Here is a 22,913-nt window from a genome sequence, read left to right as displayed (position 1 = left end):
AGCAGCTGATGTGTTTCCAATCTGCTTGTACAAGTTCTTGGAGGTCAAGGTAAACTGAGGGAGCCTCCTCCCGACAGTGGAAGAAACTCAGCTGTTCCTCCATGCAGTTGGAGACATTCACAAGCTGACTGGCTGCTAGGAACACTGAGGCAGGGGCTTCTCTACACGAACCTGCTGGAAGCTATGTGCCAGATTACCAGGAGGGGCACAACCAAAACCACGGTCTACTGCCTCATTCCTTTCCATGGGCAGAAACCTCTGCTTCCTGCTGTGCTGGGCTTGTCTGGTACTGTGAGGCAGGGCAGAGACAAGAATTTTGGAGCAATAGGGTAACCCAGCCATACCCCTCCCTACCTCTTCCATACAGGGGCCCCTTATTTCTTAGTACCTATTTTCTTCTCCATAAAATGGACCTCAAGAGTTTTCACTGTGGTTCCTGACTCTGTCCCAAGTGTTTTCAAGGAGGTACCTGACTCTGTTTACATCAAGGGTCAGTGAGGTTCCTGATTCTATTTATCCTCAAGTTCTTGGTCTTTACTTGGAAACTCTACTGTGCACAGAAAATGCACCCTACATTAAAGAGAAACGTGGTTGCAGCCCACATGCTGAGCTCAGGCTGGCCGACAATGGCTTACCTAAGATGGCAACTCTTCTTGGGGTCTACATAGCCAGGTGTAGAGTGACCTGGAAGCTTCCCCATCCTGCCTTGATGGGTCAGATGCCACCAGGGTAGAACCAATGAGTTGCTAGGTTTATACAGTTACACTTGACAATGATGGGACCAAGACAGTAGGTAGGTGTTTGGACATTTATTGTAAGCCATGGAGGCTACTGCTCTGAGAGCCGTACACTGGAATAGGTTACACAGACGTAAGAGGCGAGAGGGCCATACATGGAAAACAGGGAGAGAGAAACATTCACCGTGCTGAGCAGCATTTATTTGCACGGATATAGTCATCTTAATGTCACAGAATAGTCTCACTCAGTACCAGCTCATCACATTTAGGAGGTCAGGGTCAAGGGTGGTGGGTCTGGTTAGTAGAATCCAGCGGCATGGAGAATAGCAACTACCAGAGGGGTTTGGCTCAAACAACCATGGAGAGGCCTGCTCTAGCTTCTAGCTTTAGGTTTTGTAGCATGCTTAGCTGAGCCCTTGCCTAATCTCCTAATTCCTGATTTTTCTGGAAAAAGACACCCATTAAGTAACAAACCCATGGTAACCACATCCAGATGTAGGCCCCAGGTGGCAGTTGTGCAAAGGGAAGAGCCCAAGTCCCTGGTTATGATACAGCAATGGACAGGTACAGCTGTGGGGTTAGTGCCTTCCCTGCTGTCCAGTTAGTAACAGTTTTCACACTTGTCAAGTAAGATTTTTTTTCTCCCAAAATGACAATACCTTGAAAATACCCATTTAAAATGTAAGACAAATGGCATAAATCCCAAGCACACACAGAACAATGGCAATGGTGATATAAGCGTTTTGGTCCACACTTCATACTGGCATATGCTATGAATGAAAGGCTGCAAATCCATCAAAATGATAAGTAAAATGCTCAAACTGCTTTCTCTTTAAAAAAAAAAATCACACTCTCATACATCCCAAAGAACCAAGGGAAAAAATATAAATATTTAAATCAGATTTGAAACCTACTTTTTGGACCAATTTGCATTTCCTAATCACTTTGTCTCCCCAGTAAGATACTCTCAGCCCCTAAAGGTAAACACTTTGAGGTATCTTTTAAATGAGATAGTACTAACAATTCACATCTTTTCCTAAAACCACACCTACTAGGTCCTAGATGGAAAAGGCCAGAAAGCAACTCCCCTGGTCTGGTAGTGTGTTCATATGCCTGAGTGAGGTCAGCTCTGTGACTGGGGACAGTCTGGGTTAGTCCCGTAATAAGCAACACTCACAGAGTCAAAGTCACAAGTCTAAAAGGGACCATAAGCACTCCAGCAGAGTTCATGCCTCACTCAGAAATCTGATCTCATTTTCAAAACCTTTGACAACAGGCTCTGGCATGGAAGTCCAAGGAAGGGCCTCATGCCAGCAACACACATTGCTGCCTGTGTTAGCCTCGAGGCCCTTGGTGGGAATCCAATGTTAAAAGGTGATAACACAGACCCAAACCCCTGAAGGTCAGTGTGTAGTTCTTGGCTGTCAAGCTGAGCTACAGCTTACAGGAGCACACAGACATTCCTGGTAGGACCTGACAGCTTGACAAAGTGGCAAACTGATTAACTTAAGTGTCATTTCATCAAGGTGCTGAATATCCACTTTTACACCAGCAAAAATTTCACCTAACATTATTTTAAAGGAAAAAAATAAGAGCACTTTAGAAAAATGCTTTTCTTTTACTTTAAAATATAAATCTTAGTGAACAAGCTCACTTATATACAAATATATATATTTACTATGAAAAAGCAACACCAAAGGCCCCCTTTATGAATATTTCTGTATACTAAGAGTGACACATAGTTCAGAGCTATTCTTTTGCTTTAAAGTTAAAATTCAAGCTTTGTAAGGATTGATATTAAACAAAATTACAATATACTTTCAAATTTTGACTCTAAGATGCTGAGAAGGTGATGTCACAAGGACAAACACTTAAGCTCAGACTCAGTGGAGCAGCCCTTAGCCAGCAGGGCAGTGGGAACTCCAGGGCCCTGAATGTGTGATTCAACTTTGTCCCCAGGATGGTCGGTGGGGTATGGCATATAGGGGTTGTTGATATGCAGATAAATGGAACGACTGGCCTTTGGAAATAGCATGTACCACTCAGAACCACAGGCAGGCACCAAAAGTTATGTCACATTTGCTCACAACATTATCAAACCTGATTCCAGAGACTTCCTGTCCCAGGCAAGAAGGGGCTGCTACTGCTAATAGCAAAAGCCATTGTTCTTTGAATATTCTTTGAGATTCTCTTGTTTATGCCTTATCTCTATCTAGGTGCCTGGTGTGACTAACCTAGGACATTTGGGATCTCAAGATTCCCTTCCAATGTAATTTCATGAATAATTTAATTAAACTAGAAATACATTGTGTTGACTGACTCTTTTATAAAATGACACAAAATTCCAAGTACTTATTTCTAAAACCATTTTTTTTTTCCCTAAGGTGGAGACGCACCCAGGTGGCTCCGTTAAATGCTTTCCTTTGGAGAAACTAACAGTATCAGATGCTTTTCATCCAAATTTCATGCACATGTGGCCTCCCTACTTCCCAACAGGCTATGTTCACTACCATCACCAGAGCTGAGGTTTCCACAGTAGAGGGGAAAAAAAAAAAAAAGCAAAGAGCAAACAAAACAGGATGATAGATTTGTGATTTTTTTTTTTTGATTTGTGATTATTTTTTTACTCAGAGGAGACACAAGCCAAGTGCCATGTCACTGCTCATGCCTGATGGACAAAGCCTTCCTTTTCAGAGAATGCTTGGAAATCTATCAGTTCCAGCATGCATTTCTCTATGGGTTAAGAGCACCGGGCAAACACAAGCATCCACAGTGCATTACTGTGTGCACATACAGTTCTTCTGATATACTCTTTTCAGCAAATTCACAGCCACATGGGTAAGAGGAAAGAGCAGAGCAGTGGTTATCTGAGGTATGTAACCATGAGTTTCATCACTGTGAAGTTTCAACTTCTGGGGACCCTTCAGTATGAGCTGTAGCTGGGAGACTAGTCTAGGCCCATAACTATAGTATTCTAATGAAGTGCTACTCTCTTCTTTCTCCTGCATGAGGGTTGACCAGATGTCCCAGCTGGACACACACGGACACACACACGGACACTCTCTCTCTCTCTCTCATAAATAATGGTAATCCATTTCGCAGGAGTCTGAATTCATCTCTACATTAGTGGAAATCCACACAGGCTTGCTGGGTGCCTGGGCTTCCAGTTTCCTAATACTGTATTTCCTTCCCCATGTGCACTCATGCTCCAGTTCAATGAGACTCACTTCTATTACTGATTTCCAACATACAGTTTTCTAAAACTTGCCAAGTGGCTATAGATTCTAGCAATCAAGCGTACTATCGATATTTGAATATCTTAGCTCTGATTTTCTTTTCAAAGCTCTGTGATGGGAGTGAGCATGCAGAGAAGACTCAAACCAGTTAGAGTGGCCTAACTGAACCTAGGTGGCATTTCATGGAACAGTCCGTTAAACCACAGTGGCGATGATTTCCTGGAGAGTGTGCAGAGTTCTACTCTCACGTCACACTTGCCAGGGGTGTGGCTGTGGGATGTGTACACCAGCCAGCAGGATGTGTACACCACTGCCAGCCAGCAGAAGTGGAGCCAGAATGCTTTGTCCTAGGAAGTACTCTGGGTTGTCAGTGCTAAAGGTGGTATCCAAAAATGGCTATTACTGCTTCCTCCTGAAAGAGAAGCAACGATGACATAGGGGAAACCACTTTTCTAGGAACAGAAGCAAGGTAATAGGGAGAACTGTAATTTCCTTTAAGTACTTCCTGTCAGGAAGCACCTGTTAAGTCAGGAGTGAATTAGATACTGTGGAAGTGTAACATGGAAAGTCAGGGCAAGCAATCAGCCTGTGTACCCACAGGACTTTGACCTGGTACCCTCACTGATACCCTAACGGGTGAGCATGTGTGAAGTGCTTGGATGGACCAGCTTCTAGGCTTGCTACTACTTTTAATGTACCTTGGTATCCCGACTTACTGCACCTTATCAAGCTGGACTGATTTCCTTAGGAGAATTCTGTTCGTTTCTTAGTACCTCTGTTTAGATCACATGCTGACTTCATAGAAAAGTATACATTAACATAAAGATGTGTAGATACCTGGTTTTTAAATGGAAACTAAATATGGATGGTGAAGAGAGCAGGATTCTAATCAGAAAGTAATGAATGCTCACATTCAGAGGCAATGCCATGTAGAAAGATGTACCTTCAAGACACTTCTGGAGCATGGACATTTTTGTTTGTCTTTCATGTTACAGTAAAGAAAAGCTACAAACAAACAAACAAACAAACAAACAAAAAACCCCAAACCAAAATTCTGAAAGTCCAAAATGCAAAAGGCTCAAGAAGCCCTCACTGAATTTGGAAAGACACAGGCACTGCAAAGCGAGGCTGAGTCACGTGACCAGTGTCCGGGCTGACCGTGAACAGCAGTTTCTGAAAGCATTTCCTAAGGTGGGATTAAAGAGAATGATGAAGCAGAATCGCAGGCACTTCTGATGACACAACTGTTCCCCATAGGTGACTCAAGGGGCCTGCTGTCAGACACACGCGGTTTTCTAACTCTTATCTGGCCATGGAAGCAGAACACCAGAATAAACTGTAATCATACACTCTGGTGAGAGGCAAGTGGGGCCTGTGAAGGAAGACTCAAGAGAAGAGAAAGGCTCTGTCTGGTACATGCTGAGGTGAAGAGAATGTGGAGACTGCTTTCTATGACACAATACCTTTAACACATTTCTCTCTCTCTCTCTCTTTTCCTGACACAGAAAGCAACGAGTACAATGAAAGACTGAGACACAAGACACTTAAACATCCCACACAGATGTTGCAATATACTCAAAACAATGCAGCACAGCCAGGCTGTATAAACCATTTGATAAAAAAATATCTTCTTTTATGTTGTAAGGACAATTGAAGAGTCTCTTCCATCAGTTCACTGCACCAGTACAGGGAGAACACCAATTCACTTTGAGCCTTTAGTCTCTCTTCCTGCTCATCTATATACTTTGCTTCTCCTGTAATGATTTCAGGCCCAAACAAGTGTTTCTTTAATGAAGACGATCTTCTAGTCCCTGAGAGTCATCATGACACTATTGGGGTCATATCCCACAACTGCAAAAAAGAAAAACATGCCAAGGAGGAATTAAGATCAAACTGTACTGAGGAGCAATGCTTAGAATGGCCTCAATTCAAAGTAGGGTTTTGTTTTTTTTTCCATTTATCAAACAAACACATACAGCACTAGCCTGACTTCCGCATAAGGGAAGCTACATGTTGCTCCAGCTAAGGAGCATGAAGGCAGATCAGATCCACTGAAGGAGAGAGGAGCCAGTACACCCCGGTCATGCCTTTCCATAGATTTCCCAGGGAACCTTCCAAACAATTCTCTAAGACATCAAAAAAGAAGGGCACCGGCCTCAGAACTTGGCTGACCCTTGCTTGAAGTTACTCTAACAACTTCATCCTGTTGCTGTCTCCGAAACTGGGCAGGATGACAGAGTCGCCCCTCTGTCCTGGGCTTCTGCTGTGACCATGAGTCCATGTGGCTTCAGAGGTGTGGATAAACACTCTTGGAGTCATTAATCTCAGCAGGAGAAAAGCTTGTGAATGACTTGGGGACCGATTCCAGCCTGCCTTCCAACCTCTATTTAGATCAAGAGCACCTGATGCAGAGACCTTCCCAAGCAGCTCCCCTCCCTCTGAGAATCCTGGCTATTATCTCTCATGTTACTTTTATGACTTCTGCACATGTGACTTACTGTCTAGTGTGTGTTTATGTGTGTGAAAGTTACAGGACCACCTCAATTGTCGCTCCTTGGGAGCCATCTACCTTGTCTTTTGAGACAGCATCTGTCACTGAGACCCATGGCTTGTTGACTAAGCTAGGCTGCTTGGCTGGTCCTCTGGGATACACCTGACTCCACTTCCCCAGCTCTGTGATTAAAAAGTGTTTGCCATCAGGCCCACTTTTTTTTTTTTTCTTTAATGCGCAGGTCCTTGCAAGCACTTTACCAACTGGACAATCTCCATAGATTCCTCGTATTGGCTCTTAAAGATCATATCATAAGTAAATTATCCTCCAAATCAGAATGTTGAGTGGAGTAGGCTCTGGACATGCTCACTTCCATGGGTGACATGAACACAGACAACCTCACAGTTTTTGATACTGTCTGTATACAAGGCCCACAGTAGGAAGCTTAACAAGATGACATCTTACCTTAATCACTTTGTCAGTTCCGGAAGTCAGTAACCATCCCCTGGTGGCATCAAAATGCACGTGCACAATGTTATGCTTGCTGTCATGGAAGGTGGCGGTGGGTGCACGTCTGGAAGGAGCGAGACCAGAGTGAAAAGTGGGCACGTGGGTGACAGGGATCCAGGATGACTTAGATCCTCACTTTTAGCCCAGTGGCTAACACTGCTACACTGTTAGAAATACTCTTGCTTCCACTCCATGGTGATCTGCTACATGATTTTATTATTCATTTAGTGTGTGTGTGTGTACATGCACACGTGGAGATCATAGGACAGCTCTCAGGAGTCAGTTCTCTCCTGTTAGCTCGTGGGACTCAGAGAGTGAACTGAGGCAACCAGGCCTAGACATGAGTGCCTCTATTCACTGAACCGTCTCACTGGCCTCATTTCAGGATTTTACAAAGATAACAAGGCAAAATGATTCTTCTGGTCTCCAGAGTAGGGAAGATGAAAACCCCTAAAGAGTTCTGCTGTGATGGGGTCCATGAAAGTCTTGCTTTGGAGAACTCTTTTAAAGACCACAGTACCTTTGCTAAGTCTGTGCTTAGGAGGAAGGAATATACTCTAGCTTGGCCTATTTTATTTTAAAGGTGTGGTTGTTAAAATGCCCAAGATACCACTGCCTGTCTAACTGAAGACCAACCATGTTTTTTTTCCTTTCCCACGGGTGTAAATGCAAATAAAAGTTTAAAAAATGATATTCTAAAGCTTCACTAAGCAATATATATGTATGAACGTGTGTGTGTATGGGTGTGTGTGTATGTATATATGACCAAACAACATAAATATCTTAACACACACACACACCATTGCTTGTTCTGTGTTCTTGGGTCTATGGCTTTGCTGCTGATTTTAATGAGTAGGCCCATTGGCTGCCTTGATGCTCTATAGGCAGGTCTAGAGTGCTTGCCAGAGATGAGGCAGAAGAGGCAGAGGCAGAGCCCTCACCGTGGTTCAGGGTCTCTACACTGCTGTGAGCACTCAGCAGGTGACTGTCTCTTGGCCTTAGTTGAATCTACTGCATGTTTCTGTCTGTACTACCACCCCAGCAAGCTAGGCAGCACACTGGCTCTGGAGTGGAGCTCTAAGTCTGGGCTTGGTCCGTAACCCAGAAGGGTGCAGGGTGTGGGACTTACTCTTCATCCGTGATGGCCTCGTGGCAGCTGTCACAGACCCGGACTTCAAACTCAAAGCCCATGAGTGGGATGGAAGAGCGCTTGGAGCTACACTTGCCACACACGGCCTTCCCACATTTCCGGCAGTGGTGCTGGGGGAAAAGGAAAACAGGATACCATGGCTCTGGCTGCAGTCCTGACACACTCGAAAACCAACTGCTGTCAGGTGAGGACACCAGGCCAGAGTGCCCCAGAGCTGGCCATGGTAGCACAGTCTTACAATCCAAGTACTGGGGAGGGTGATGCCAGGTGACCAAATATTTGAAGCCAGACACAGACTTATTTGTGTCTTAGGTAGAAGGGCTTCATTTATAGTTGATGAAGATAAACCAGAATACTTAACATGATTTACAAAGTGTTAAAAGGATTAGAAGACCAGTTATCCCCCAGTAAATCACTGAATACATGATATACATGATACCATACCATACCAAAATACGTACCACACACATAAACACACACATAAACACACACACACACACACACACACACACACACACACACACACACACACACACACACACACAATACCACAACAGTATTCTGAAACCCACCAAGGGCATACCAGATTTCTACTCCTTTTAATTTTGGTCTCAGTTCAGAGTGAGGACTTCTGGGAAGTGTGCTTCCCCTCTTCTGTTCCCCATTCTCCATCCTCTTCACCTACCATTGTTGTGAGCTGCACACACCCAATGGCCAGATCTTAAAGCTGGCTCAACTGAGGAAGTGCTGCTACTTTGAAAGATTACAAATCTGGATGGCCTCTGATCGAGCCTATTGTCTCAGACTCTAGCAGTGTTCAACCCAGGTAACCTAACATTTGATCTCTGTAGGGAAGACCAAACCAAACCACAGAATCAGATTTTGAAATTGCTGTGTCATAAACAGATCTAAACGGCTAAAACCATGTCAGAAGGAGGGAAAGTGAACAATTAAGAAGTGAACATCCTCATGTAATTTCATAGTTTGGAGCCAGCATGAGCTACCGTGACTAATCAAGGTGGTACTCATCAGTAGACCCTGTTAGAATTTTAAAACTGTATCAGTCAAGTACTTAGAACAAACCACTGGGAAACTCAATCTGTTAGGGAGGGGCTGCAGTAAACATTTGGGTGTCACAGGTATAAAATCACTTGGTCCACTACAACTCCCACCCAGGGGCTACTACTTCTAAATTATATGTTAAGTCACTTCCAAATAACTACACTTTAATAAAGCATATGTTACCCACCTGTCTTAGGCCAATTTTCTTATTGTCCCACATTTGCTTGAAGTTCCAGAAGAAAGGCTGGTCACACTTCTGGCAGGAATCACTGTCCAGCCACTCAGGGGTCTTTTCAAATAAAGCAAGAGCAGCCACAGTGAGAGGTGGTATGACAAAGGAACCATGGGCACTAGTTAGACTTCTACAACCAGGCCATATTTATCAGAAAACAGTTGGTTCCTCAGTCAGTCACAAAAGTAGTTACAGAAGGTTTGCTAATTGTCAGGCCCTGAGGATGGCATACAGTGGTGAATAAAAAGAACCTAAAATCACAGAGATTGTAATTTATTAGGGAAGATGTCATGAAAATATTATTTGTAATCAAAATGTCTGAGAGTTTGAAAGCCTAGGGGCCGGTGAGGTAGACCAAAGGCTTTGATGTAGGCTGGGGGTCTCTAAAGAAGGTAACTCAGCTGAGACCTGAAGGAGAAAGGGAGGAGAAGAGGCAGAGGGGGCTGAGTACAACTTCAGCATGGCTGGAAGGCAGAAGAGGAACAGTGAAGCTGGAGAGAGGAGCAGGTGTCCCACTTTGCAGGCTCCTGACCGTCAGGCTGAGAACTTCAGTCCCTAGTCTCTAATGACAACAATGATGTCTAATTGCACATCACATATACACGCAACCCCACCGGAAGTGGTCTAAATTAAGACGGACAGGTTGTAAAAGTATGTTCTGCTTAAAGGTATTCTTTACCAGATCTTGCATGTGTGTGCTGTGTACATGTGCATACATGCTGAGTGCATGTGTGAGCGTGAGTGTTGTACTGGGGACTGAACTGAGAACCTCACACATGTCAAGTAAGCACTCTCCCACTGAGCTCCAGCAGGCTGGGGAGAGCTCAAAATACTTCTGGGACAGAAGGTAGAGACAAAACTAGACTTGTAATGCAGCACTGTTTGTACGTCCACACACACACCCATCTACATCTCCACATCCACACACACACATCACACACACACCACACACACAGATACACAGTCACACACACACACCACACCATCCACACACACTCATCTACATCTCCACATCCACACACACCTCTCACACACACATCACACACACAGATACACAGTCACACACACACACCACACACACATCCACACACACTCATCTACATCTCCACATCCACACATACCTCTCACACACACATCACACACACAGATACACAGTCACACACACACACACACCACACACACATCCACACACACTCATCTACATCTCCACATCCACACATACCTCTCACACATATACCACACACATACATCACACACACAGATATATAGTCACTCATACACACATACCTCACACACACACACCACACACACATACACCATACATACTCATATACAGACATACACACATTTTACACATACACCACACATTCTGACATACATACCTACAAATTTCACAATATACTAATACTTATATATTTACACATTCCTTACATATACATCATATATACTCATATAAATACACACATACACCACACACATATAAACCACCCTTCCCACCCCCCCACACATACCACACACACACACACATACACCACATATATACCACCCTCCCTCCACCCCACATACTCACACACATACATCACACACACACACACACACACACACACACACACACACACACACACCAGACATCTATACGCTCTTACCACACACACCTTTACGCATACACTCACACACATCTGGGTGAAAATTTATCATAGTGAGTGTCTATGATGAAGGCATTCAGAAGAGAAAAATCAATACATTTAATAAGATTCCATTTTTTGTTAAAAGAAGTTTTGTAAATGTAGAAAAAAACAGAAGGATGGATGTTTGCCAACATGGAGAATCTTTGTTAAGTCACAGATTTTGTAAATATGGTATTTCTGGATGGTGGTATCATGATTAATAGACCTGTTTTCTATTAGTCAGTATTTTCTAACTTTCTACAAAGACTGTGTACTACATCTAATAACATGTAAACAAGTGATTTCATTAGGTGTATGGACACACAGTTAGCATCTGAGATGTCATGCTGATCTGCATCCAGCCATGCTGGGTCCTCCCTTGCCTGCCCCATGCTGACTTCCATCTGCAACTCCTATGCCTGACTGTTGTTAACCTCCCAGCAGCACTGATGCACCACAGCAACCTCTCACACCCACCCTGCTCTTACTCCTGGTGTTTCTTAGCTGGGAAAGTCCATGACTCTCCCAGCAATAGCATGTGCAGGCCCACTGAACCCTTCCTTGACAGCCGGTTGTAACGTCCCTTCCAAAATACCCAGCACTGACATTCTAACTAGTGTTGACTGTAAGTTCATTACTTATACCATTTAATAGTACTCTGAACTTTCTAGAAAGTCTGTCAGCACTTCAGGTTAGAACAAACTTCACTATTGTTAGCACCCCACAGCCTCTGCCATAACTAGGAAGCAATTCCCAGATGCTTATGAAATATGGTATTTGTAAAAGATAGATGGAATCATTCCCATTGCTCATCAGAGCTTCTAATTAACAAGATCTTAAACCATCAGCAAGTGCTGAATGTTCATATATATGCATGTCAAAATGGCTCAAAGCTGGCTCCCAAATGCCTACTTTCATCTTTGGAAACAACACTGTTATGTTCCTTTGGGTTGTCCTTCAAAAAAAAAAAAAAAAAAAAAAAAAAAAAAAAGGCATACAAAAGCCAGACTTGAATCAGGCCTGATTGTCCCTAACCCAAAGCCAGCCAGGACATAATCCCCAGTCCCAGGGAAGCCTGTCTCACATGAGCAGCATGGGCTGTAATGATCCCCTGCCTGTACATGGATGGTGCCAAGTGTACTTTTCAAAAGCAATATTCTACATTTCCTGGCTTCCTACCACTAAGGATTGTTTTAATTAGTTACTAATAGAACTCCTGTGGATTTATGGCTCCACAAAATAAAGCTATAATCTTCCTAAGCGTTTAATTACTGGCATCTGAAGGCACCGCTGTGTGGGTAACACCAGTGACTCTCTTGGGATGAAACTCGGGTGAAGGGATGGGAAAAACTGGGGAAATTTTGTCTTTATAAATTGTGCTTTTTCTATTTAATTCTCACAGCCTGCAGGAAATAAATGACAAGAATGCTGACTGTCAAAGGGAAAGTTTACCCAGAATAATTCTAGGTCAACAAGAAATGGTTAACTTCAAAATACTTGTCCTGGGAATATTCAGTAAGCATTTAATTGTTAAAATGCTCATAGGTTAAAAAGCATAATTAATTCTAAAAGTGCTGTGGGAAATTTAAATGTGTGCTTAAGAAGACAGGACATGTTTGGGGACTATTTAGAACATGACAAACAATCATAATATTACTTCCTGTATTTCCATTAAAACCAAGGGGGCTCTTACTCATCAGGAGTTTTCTAACTTTTAATATATCTTATTTCATGGTTTAATCACTACAGAAATAGGCAGAAGGGGAGCAGAGACAGCTGCAGGTCTCACCCAGAGTGCTGGCACTCACTTACCTCCTGCCTTTCCACATCCATGTTCCAGACGACAATGCCACCGTCACCGCCACATGAGATGAGTTGCCTTGTGTGCTGTGCATAGGAGAGGGCTCGGACTTTGTCACTGTGGAAGAAACCAACGGTTGGGGCCAGTTCGGGAGCAAACAACATGCTCCACAGCAGAAAGCCCATCAGAGCCAGACAAGACTCAAATTCAACACCGAGCTCCACAGAGCAGCCAGGAATCTTTGCAGACTAGTCAACATGCAAGGCCAGACCTAAAGTGAGTTTAAATGTTGCTTTGGCCTTCTCAGGCCCATGAGAAGGTACTTTTAGTCAGTTACCAACACTCAAATAAGAGGTAATTGCTGGAATGACCATAACATCTTGTTAACTCTCCCTTAGGGGATTTTTGTATCACAGTGGAAACTCTGGGGCATTTGCTTGTGTATGGCAGTTCTCCATTGTCTCTATCCTCTCTCCTCCCAATTTCTCCGTGAAATGTCAGCCAGTTACTGTTATGAATATGTGGCGAGAGGTGGGACCTTGGTGGGAAGCCCCATGGCGGGTGAGGGACAAACAGTGGATGAGAGACAGACAGAGACCTACAGACAAAAGTTATGTGAAAAGTTTACTGGGTAGGGTAGGGAAGTAAGGAAAGGGAAGAGAGAAGACAGACTGAGATAGAGATAGACAGAGACAGACAGACAGACAGAGAAGGCTGCCTCCTCAGAGAAACATCAAGAAGAAAAGAGAAGAAAGTAGGCGGAGCTTGTCTCTTACAAGGACCTTTGCACCTGTGTCCAGAGCAAGGGTACTGCTTACCATGCGTGCCAGGTCCCCAAAGGGTGGGGCCAGGTTTGCATTTGCCTGGATAGTAACAGTTACTTTGGTAATTATTACAATTAAATTCAGCAATTAAGACTGTCAGCTGGTGTTGGCTGTGGCAATGCAGACTTGTAACTTCAGCACCTGGAGCACACATGCTAGAATTAAAGTCCATTGTCCCAGGGCCTCTATTACTTTTAAAATTTACTTGAAGAAACCACAGAATATTGATTTAAAACACTGATAAAGTATTTACTGTATTTCTAGATTAAAACAAGAATAAAACAGATTCATTTGAAATTTGCAATGAGGAATCCATTCCACTTGGGCATTATATTATATATAATATATATATATATATATATATATTATATAATATATATATATATAATGATGGGGAAAAATAATTTTCCCTAACAGAAAAAAAATGTGATGAGAAAAATCCAATGTTTGACATTCTTGAGAGTCTTCCTACTTTGAGGCTTAGTAAAAGACAGATACTCTGTTTCCTGTGTTTATTAAGACCACTCAGCATCTAGCCCAAGAAAATACCAGAGTACACTTTGGATGGAAGGAGAATGCCAAATGGTCCCAGGATGAGGGACGTGATTGGAAGGAGGTGGTAGGTTCTGTTTTATGGTGTCTGAAGGAAGTCCATCACCTTGTCAGCCATGTCCCCAGTTGGAACTGCTTCTTTGATGTGCTGATTACCACCTTTGACCACACTATGAAAGGACATACTTTATTGTCTGTGGAATTACCTAGTTGGCCTAGTTGGCAGTCTGTCTTCAGATAATGTTTGGTCATTTGTATTAACTTCACTGATGTCCTTGATTTTTTTTTTTTTTTCAAGAAGGGAGGGAGATAAGGGGCATTCACTTGTGAAAAAGGCTCCATTCTTTTTTTTTTTTTTTTTTTTTTTTTTTTGGTTTTTCGAGACAGGGTTTCTCTGTGTAACTTTGGAGCCTGTCCTGGCACTCGCTCTGGAGACCAGGCTGGCCTTGAACTCATAGAGATCCACCTGCCTCTGCCTCCCGAGCACTGGGATTAAAGGCGTGTGCCACCAACGCCCGGCTGGCTCCATTCTTTAAAATGGCGTTATTTTCAGTATTTATGTTAAGGTATTTATTACTGCTTTGCTTAGATAGCTAGTGTTCCTGTCTTAGCCAAGGACCCCAGACTCAGCAGCATGGTTGATTTTGTCCTTTTACACTGAATAACTATTCAGAAAAAATATATATATAATCTTCAAGATATTTTGTGCCAATATTCTCTCAAGAGACCTCCCAGAGAGATCCTGTGACACATTTATCTAATTACTCTTTATCTATAAAAAATAAGGAGTCAGATATTGGGGTAAGAAACTGAATGATCAGAGAACCAGCAGAGAAACAATCAGTGACTTCCTATCTCTTCCCTTCCTCCATCCAAACGGCTGAGATCCTCTCTATCCTTACTATTTCCTGTCTTTCCATCTGTCCTCAGTCCTCCAAAACCTTTATGGTTAATTTTGGTCAGCTAATGGTTAGCTCTGCCCTCTGATTCAAAGCAAGCTTTATTGTCAGAATACAATCAAAATATCACACAACAGTCCTGGAAAACCATAAAGATCTGGTTCTTCACCTTAAAATGAGATACTATGTACAACTGAATTACATGTTACTACACACAATTGCATTACATGTGTTACTATTTATTTGTAGAATCCAGGTCTGGGCTGGGACTAGTAGCAGAATCCTACTGCTATGAGTGAGGCTCAATGTTCAAAATCTGACATCACAAAAAGAAAACAAAACAGATCCAGGCATAGTGCCTCATACTGGTAATCCTAGCACTGAGAGGTAGAGGCTGGAGAACTGCCATGAATTTGTGGCTGAGATGGGCGACACCAAGTTCCAAAGCAGTCTAGGCTATCTTGTGAGACCCTGTGACATAGTAATCACTAAGTCCTTAAATCACTACAGGCTACTGCTCTCCTTTGTATTACTCTGATGTTTGTCATAAGGTCAAGTCAGACTTCCAAAAAGGATGGCTTCAGTGCTTCAAGAAAAAGATCACATCCATCAGTATTTGAAAGCACTGACATTGTGAAGAACAACAGATCCCTGGTCACAGGCTACTGCGTGTCATCACAGTGATTAGTGTTTAAACTGCAGTCTTGATTCCCTTAAAGTATGGGAACTCACTTTATTCTGGTAACAGATGGCATCATGAACAGGCACCACTAAACCACGATCCAGCAGAACAAGAATTACAGCTTATTCACAGAACAAAATGAACCCAAATTGTAGATGTGTTGTCTAAGATCCTGTTGATGTTTTAATATTTTATTTTCTGGATGTATAATGATGTCTTTCCTCTTCCTTTAAGCCATGTCTAACCTACAATCTAGTAAATTCCACCTTTATAATCCAAAACAAAACATTAAAAAACAGCCAATCTCACTGGGTGTTGGTGGTGCACGCCTTTAATCCCTGCACTCGGGAGGCAGAGGCAGGCGTATCTCTGTGAGTTCAAGGCCAGCCTGGTCTCCAGAGCGAGTGCCGGGATAGGCTCCAAAACTACATAGAGAAAGCCTGTGAACAAAAAAAAAAAAAAAAAAAAACCAAACAAACAAAAAAACCAGCCAATCTCACACTGTCCACAACTCTAAGATGTTAAGATGTTAAGACTTCCCTTAATTTTCATGATAACACAGCTATACAAGGGGTTCTACAACAATCAAACCACAGGGAAAGGGAGAGGGATCAATCTGAAAGGCACTTACCATACAAACATGATGACCTGAGTTCGGGTCCCAGCACCCACATAAAAAGCTAAGTATACTTCCCAGTACTGTGGAGGCAGAGACAGGAGGATCCCCAGGACTCTCTGGATGGCCAGCCTCACTGAATCAGTGAGCTCTAGGTTCAGTGAGAGAGCTGTCTTAAAAAAATAAGGTAAGAGCTAGGTGATGGTGGCACACGCCTTTCATCCCAGCACTGGCAGAAGCAGGCGGATCTCTGTGAGTTCAAGGCCAGCCTGTTCTACAGAGTGAGTGCCAGTACAGCTAGGTCTGTTACACAGAGAAACCCTGTCCCCAAAAAACATAATAATAATAATAATAATAATAATAATAAATAAAAATAAGGTAAGAAGCAATTGAGGATGACACCCAATATCAACCATGTTTCCACACACATTGCACCCCCCCATAAACATGCTCACAACTACACCTACCCATACACACATGAGAAAAGCCCAACAAACCAATTGCACAACCAAGCCTCTTTCATATTTGAGAACAATGCTCAATGAATCCAAAGTGCCCTGTCACTAAGAATTTATGAAGCCAAGGTCTTACAAAGCCCTCACAGGAAAACCAATCAGTACAAAGACATGTAGTTGACGAAGAACTGGGATGCTGGACATCAGGGATTTACCAACAAAGATGCCTTAGGTAAAGAGTTTTCCTAGCTGGGCGGTGGTGGTGCACACCTTTAATACCAGCACTCTGTAGGCAGAGGCATGGGGGTCTCTGTGACTTTGAGACCAGCCTGGTCTACAAGAGCTAGTTCCAGGACAGCCTCCAAAGCTACAGAGAAACCCTGTCTTGAACCTTCTCCCCCCAAAAAAGAGTTTTCCAGGATGGTTTCCCAGCCGTGGCAAAGCAAGGAACAGAGGCTCAGAAAAATACAAAGCCATCTAACAAGTTTGTAACAATGACCAGGCAGAAGTTAATATTTTGGATGTGAACAGAACTCTGTGTGGATCAAGGCAGAGCAAGCCTAAGAAGGAATGCATTATTCACTGACACTCACTGCAGAAATAGAAATAATTAGGCCACACTTTATGAGGCTGGCCTGCCTTTCTTCCCATCTTTCTTGTGATCAAACGTAATCCTTCACAACCAGAAGCTATGGCAACACCTATAACTCCAGCACTAGAGAGACTGACGTAAGAAGATCCTGAGTTTAAGACTGGCCCAGGCTACACAGGAAGACTTTCTAAAAATAAGCAAATAAAAACAATTTTAAAAAAGCAAACAAGACAAATCTTTGTGAGTTTTATAAATTACTATGGTCACAGAGTTGGGGAAGTTGAGCTGTCAAGTAGACAGGCAAGCTGGAAATGGGCAAAATGAAATGATGAAGTCTACTTTCACACTGTGTCAGTTGTGAGCTTGCACACTTTCCTGGGCTATCGATTCAACAGGGTCTGTATTAACAGTACATTTGGCCACTGTTTTACAACCCTATATTATACAAAGCTGACAGTACCAAAATCTTGCCCAGCGAAGATAGCACTATCCCTAGTCCCCACCCAGCCCATGAGAAAGCCATCTGTGTATCCACGTAAAATTAACTTCAGCATTCTGTGTGGGATAACTGTGGGAAAGGTGTGCACATGCATATGGAGGTCAGAGGTCAACCTTGGGTATCACTGCTAAGAAGTCTTCCACCTGTTGTTGTTGTTTTGTTTAAGGCTACACTGGCTGGGCAGCAATGCCCATCCATCTCTCTCTGCTTCACCATCCCTATGATTACAAGAACACATTGCCATGCCCAGCTCCTTATAAGAGTCCTAGTGATCAACTCAAGTTTGTGTGGCCAGCACTTTGCTGACTCAGCCATTTCCCCAGCCCTCACTTTAGCATTTTCTACTGCTTATGTAGGGATTTTCCTTTGGATTAGTTGTATCATCAAAGCACTCCTCTTATTAACTAATAACTAGCATAACTCACATTTATTCATGTAAAAAGTCATGATTTTAAAAGTATGGGGTACCTCCATTTTGATATTCAAAGTCAAGAGGGGGAATCTATCCTCTACCCAGCTGAACAGACTTGAAACTATGAGTGAACGACACTTCATTTGTTAAGGCAGTGGCTCTCAACCTTCCTAATACTGTGACCCTTTAAGACAGTTCCTCATGTTGTGGTGACCCCAACCTCAAAATTATTTTGTTGCTACTGCATAAGCATAATTTTGCTACTGTTAAGAATCATAATGTAAATATCTGAAACGCAGGATATCTGATATGTGACCCCTGTGAAAGGGTCATTCAACCTTCAAAGGGAACACTATCCACAGGTTGAGAACCCCTGTGTTAAGGCAGCCTGAGACTTATACCAATGGTCTTGTATCGCCAAAAGGAGTGCTTCACCATTCACAGTTGGTGGCAGCATTCAGCAGCAAATGTGTTATGAGGCTCCAGAACTGCTAATCTTCCAGCACAGCAGAGTGGATGGAACATGGTGATGAATGCAGGCCTGGAGCTTTAGAATAATCTGCTTGGGGATCTCCTGATTTAAGGATTGAAAATTCAACTACCTCACAATTAAAAACTAAGGGAGGGAATGGAAAGACACCTTCTTATCTTCATGCCTCCTCTGCTACTACTGCAGCACTTATACTAGAAAGCATTTCAAAGTTAATAATTATATGCCTTCTGGGTCCTCCTCTTACACATCATATGTGTTCTGATGAGTGCATGAAAACCCTGCTTTCCTGAGCAGGGAGATCTGCCTCCTATAAACCCTATATTCAGAGGGTCAGCCTCATGCTTCTTAGCAGTTCTAGAGGAAACAAGTTCCCACCAGGCCCTGTAGGTGACCTGATTGCATCAGTGCAAAATGAAAACACAGGGTTGGCCCCTTGTCAAAATTCATAAAGAATGAGAATAAAGCAGAACATGAAAACGGAAGTGGGCCTTGCAAAGAATGAGGCCTCCTGGAACATTAATTTTAAAATATTGTTTCAACTTTATTTTATGTGTGTGCTTCATCTGCATATATGTTTGCACCACTTGTATGCTCACTGCTCCCAAAGGCCCAGAGAGGGCATCAAATATGGAACTGAAGTTGCCAAGTGGGTGTGAAACCAAGCCGGGGTGCTCCAGAAGAGCAGCCAGTGCTTCTAACGGCCCTGAATGCTAACTGATAAACACAGTCCTGCAGCCAGGCAGTGGTGCCGCACACCTTTAACCCAGCTCTTGGGAGACAGAGGCAGGTGGATCCCTGTGAGTTCAAGGCCAGGACAGCTGTTATACAGAGAAATTTTGTCTCAAAATACCAAAAACAAATAAACAAACAAAAAGATAAAAGAAAACAAACAAAAATCACAGCCCATGCCTTCTGAGACAGGATTCTACCCTCCATGAAAGCTCTAACACATAATATTTTTACCCTGTTATGTGTTCAGTAAAATAATTAGAAATCAGACTACCCTCCCCAACATTCCTTAGCACCGCAGTGAGAGGCTGCCCTTAAACCCTGGGGTGTGAAAGGAAGCTGCTGTGCATGCTGACCTCACCCTCCCAGGCTCCTCCAACAGAGGGCAAGGTGAGGTCTCTTCTCTTCACAGCCTCAGGTGCAGTTTACTTGATACAAGGGGACAAGCTCAGACCTCCACGTGCATATTTACTTATAGATAGGCCATTTCTTTATCAAAAGATTTGTTCATTTACTTAGTTGTTTTATTTGAGTAGGGTCTCAAGTAGTCCAGGCTGGCTGAGGATGGCCCTGAACTCCTTTTTCTCCTGCCTGTCTCCCATGCGCTGGGATTATTAGTAAATCCCAACACGTCCCACCATAATGAACTCCCAAAGGGTTAGAGTTGCTCATAAGGAAAATCTTACACCTGGTGAGAGAAACAGGACGGAAACTAAGAGTTAGAATTTTGGAAAGGCAAAGAACATGAGTTGTGTGGCCCTAAGAATCCTGGCTGTGATCAGGCTCACTAACCCTCTGGCTCAAGTCTGTTGTGGGTCCCAACATGTAAGGGCAACACAAGCTCTCCAGTGCTTGAAATCAAAGTACATCAAGTCACCCAGAAGTGTTAGGTGTAAAAAAACACTACTAGAGAAAATAGAGTCATAAGGCTGGTCAGGAAACAATAGGTACTATTCTAAGAATAAGAAAAGATCTAAAGCAAAAGGTACCAGTTGGTGTGGCAGCACAAAGCTGTAACCTCAGCATTCAAGAGTTGGAGGCAGGGGGATTTCAGGAGTTTGAGGACAGTCTGGGTTACACAGTGAATACCATGCTAGTCAGAGGTACATAGCAAAACCCTGTCTCAAAAAACAAACAAAAAGGTGGCATTGCTGTGTAAAACAAGGTGGGCATAGCCCAACACATCTCTGGGTTATGTGTCTGCAGTATCTGTGAAACTAAAACAGCTGACACTTGAGAATCCTAACTGCCTCCCAAACTGGAGCCTTGTCCTTTGCCTTTCTCTACACAGAGCTAGCCTGGAACACGATTGCATTCTACTTGCCACGGGGAATAAAAACACCAAAATGTCTGAAATGCAGATAAGAGTATGGGAGAGTATATTTTCTTAGTGTTTTTCCCTTGAACATGGAAAACTCTTCAATGTCATCAATCACTCTGTTTTGACGAGTCTGCCTTAATGATGAAGCTAGGTTTCTGAAAAAAGGTGGTGTGTCAGGTGACTCCATCACTGAGTGTACAAACCCAGAGGGTACAGCCCAGCTTCAGACTTTGGCTGCACAGGACACAAACCTGTGCAGCATTGCGTGTTTAACACACATCAGAAAGGCACAATGGAAGGACTACGCCTGAGATTTTGTCAGCCCCATTACGACTTTACAGGACCATTGTTTAGTTGTTGTGAGAGGTTGGTGAAGAGTGGTGGCACAAAGGATGTGTGACACTGTCTCGATATCATGACTGGACAGACCCATGCCAGCCAGCTCTCTCCCCCAGTCCCTAAAGTCAGTTGTGTCCCTGATTTGCATCGACTCTGACCATTAGTCATCCTGGAGCAAGGAAGGAAAACCAGGAATTGTTAAGTCAGGAAGAAGAAAGAGGCAGTCTTGAGCCTAAGCAGAAAAGAAAGAACACATCACAAGAGCTCATCAGCTGCCACGTGCTGGCCAACATTCACCCTACAGTTGTAGAGCCTAGCTAGTGCTTGCTGGTCAAGAGAAAACATATCAGCTGCTGGTTTAAGCCAACCACATAGGAACCGGGGCAAACTGGAATAAAGTATTGGGCAAAGTACAAAGTATAGAAGGCTATCAATTCTGCCCTCAAGTTGCCAGAAAGCATGAATTGTGCAGAGATCTTACAGGCTTCCTGGTTTGTATTTTACAATGTTTTGTCTCACTCTCAAACATTCACTTATATTCTTTATGGCTTTAATTTTTGCTCTTATTTTATTCAAAGTCATTATTTCACTGTGTGCATTCAGAAGTACTCTCAGGTCCTCAGTAGCTAGGAGCAGCCTTTGTACACACAGAGTCACCTCTGCAGTTACGGTGTTGCTGACATGCACCTTCTGGAGCTAAGGTCCTGCCAGCATCCTGCCATGTCCCTGTTCTGCCTCATCCAGGAGCCTGTCGTGAGAGACTTTATGGAAGCACCAGCAGCAGCTTACTTGTGTCCTTGGAGCTCGATGGCTGTCCCTTTTCTCCCACCGATGTCCCACATGATGACGGAGTGATCGGAACTGCCTGAGAACAGCACACGCTGGACCGGATCCCAGCAGAGTGCCGTTACCCCTCCTAAGAGAACAGATACAGCCAGGTGTTACTCATAGAACAATATCCTCACCACAAGATGGGATCTCAAAGGGATCAGGACCCACAGAGTCCCTGAATTACATAAGTGTTTGATAAATGAGTTGGGAAGTAAGCCCCAGAAAAGAAAAATTGCTCACAAAATAAAAACTCAGCCTTTAAGCAGCCACACCATTGTAATATAACATAAGATCAACTTCTATAAACAACAGAGGGCAGTTCACCAGTGCAGTTCTAAGGGAAATACCAAATTATTTGGAAGTATTAACTGTATTTTCTTAGCTACGACCTGCTGCTCATCCTGACAATAATAAATGAGAAGAAAATGAGAATTAAAATGCTCAATTAGGGCTCTTCCTTTCTTGACGAATAATAACTGTACATATTTGTGGGGTTCAATGTGATGTTTTAATTTAGGTATACATCATATAACAAGGAAACCAAAGAAGTAATTAGCATATTCATCTCATCAAACATTCATCAGTGGGAGTACTCAAAATCCTTCCCAGCTATTTTGAGATACCCAATACCATTCTGTTAGTAACAGTTACCTTCTGGGCAACAAAGCATCAGACCTTACTGTTTCTAACTGCAATTTGGTACATACTGACCAACTGGGGATCACTGCTCCAACCACTATTTCTATGAGGCCAACTTCTTAAATTCTATATGAGATCATGTGT

General features: G+C 43.1%; 1 protein-coding gene across 2 annotated transcripts in view; it reads right to left on the bottom strand.

Moving 5' to 3' along the window:
• Positions 1-794: 794 nt before the first annotated feature.
• The window catches only part of Wdfy2 (WD repeat and FYVE domain containing 2), a 142,133-nt gene continuing 120,014 nt past the window's right edge, over positions 795-22,913 (bottom strand). Inside the window, exons 7-12 of one of the 2 annotated variants that reach the window (XM_027390362.2) lie at positions 22,089-22,215; positions 12,898-13,003; positions 9,374-9,475; positions 8,104-8,234; positions 6,930-7,038; positions 795-5,824 (exon numbers count right to left, since the gene is read on the bottom strand). In XM_027390362.2, the coding sequence (XP_027246163.1) occupies positions 5,795-5,824; positions 6,930-7,038; positions 8,104-8,234; positions 9,374-9,475; positions 12,898-13,003; positions 22,089-22,215 (605 nt within the window). In that variant the 3' untranslated portion in view covers positions 795-5,794. The remainder of the gene's footprint in view (positions 5,825-6,929; positions 7,039-8,103; positions 8,235-9,373; positions 9,476-12,897; positions 13,004-22,088; positions 22,216-22,913) is intronic. The other variant, XM_035452074.1, reaches the window with a different exon arrangement.

The sequence above is a fragment of the Cricetulus griseus genome, assembly GCF_003668045.3.
Source record: "Cricetulus griseus strain 17A/GY chromosome 1 unlocalized genomic scaffold, alternate assembly CriGri-PICRH-1.0 chr1_1, whole genome shotgun sequence".
NCBI lineage: Eukaryota > Metazoa > Chordata > Mammalia > Rodentia > Cricetidae > Cricetulus > Cricetulus griseus.
This window is presented reverse-complemented; position numbering and strand designations above follow the sequence as displayed.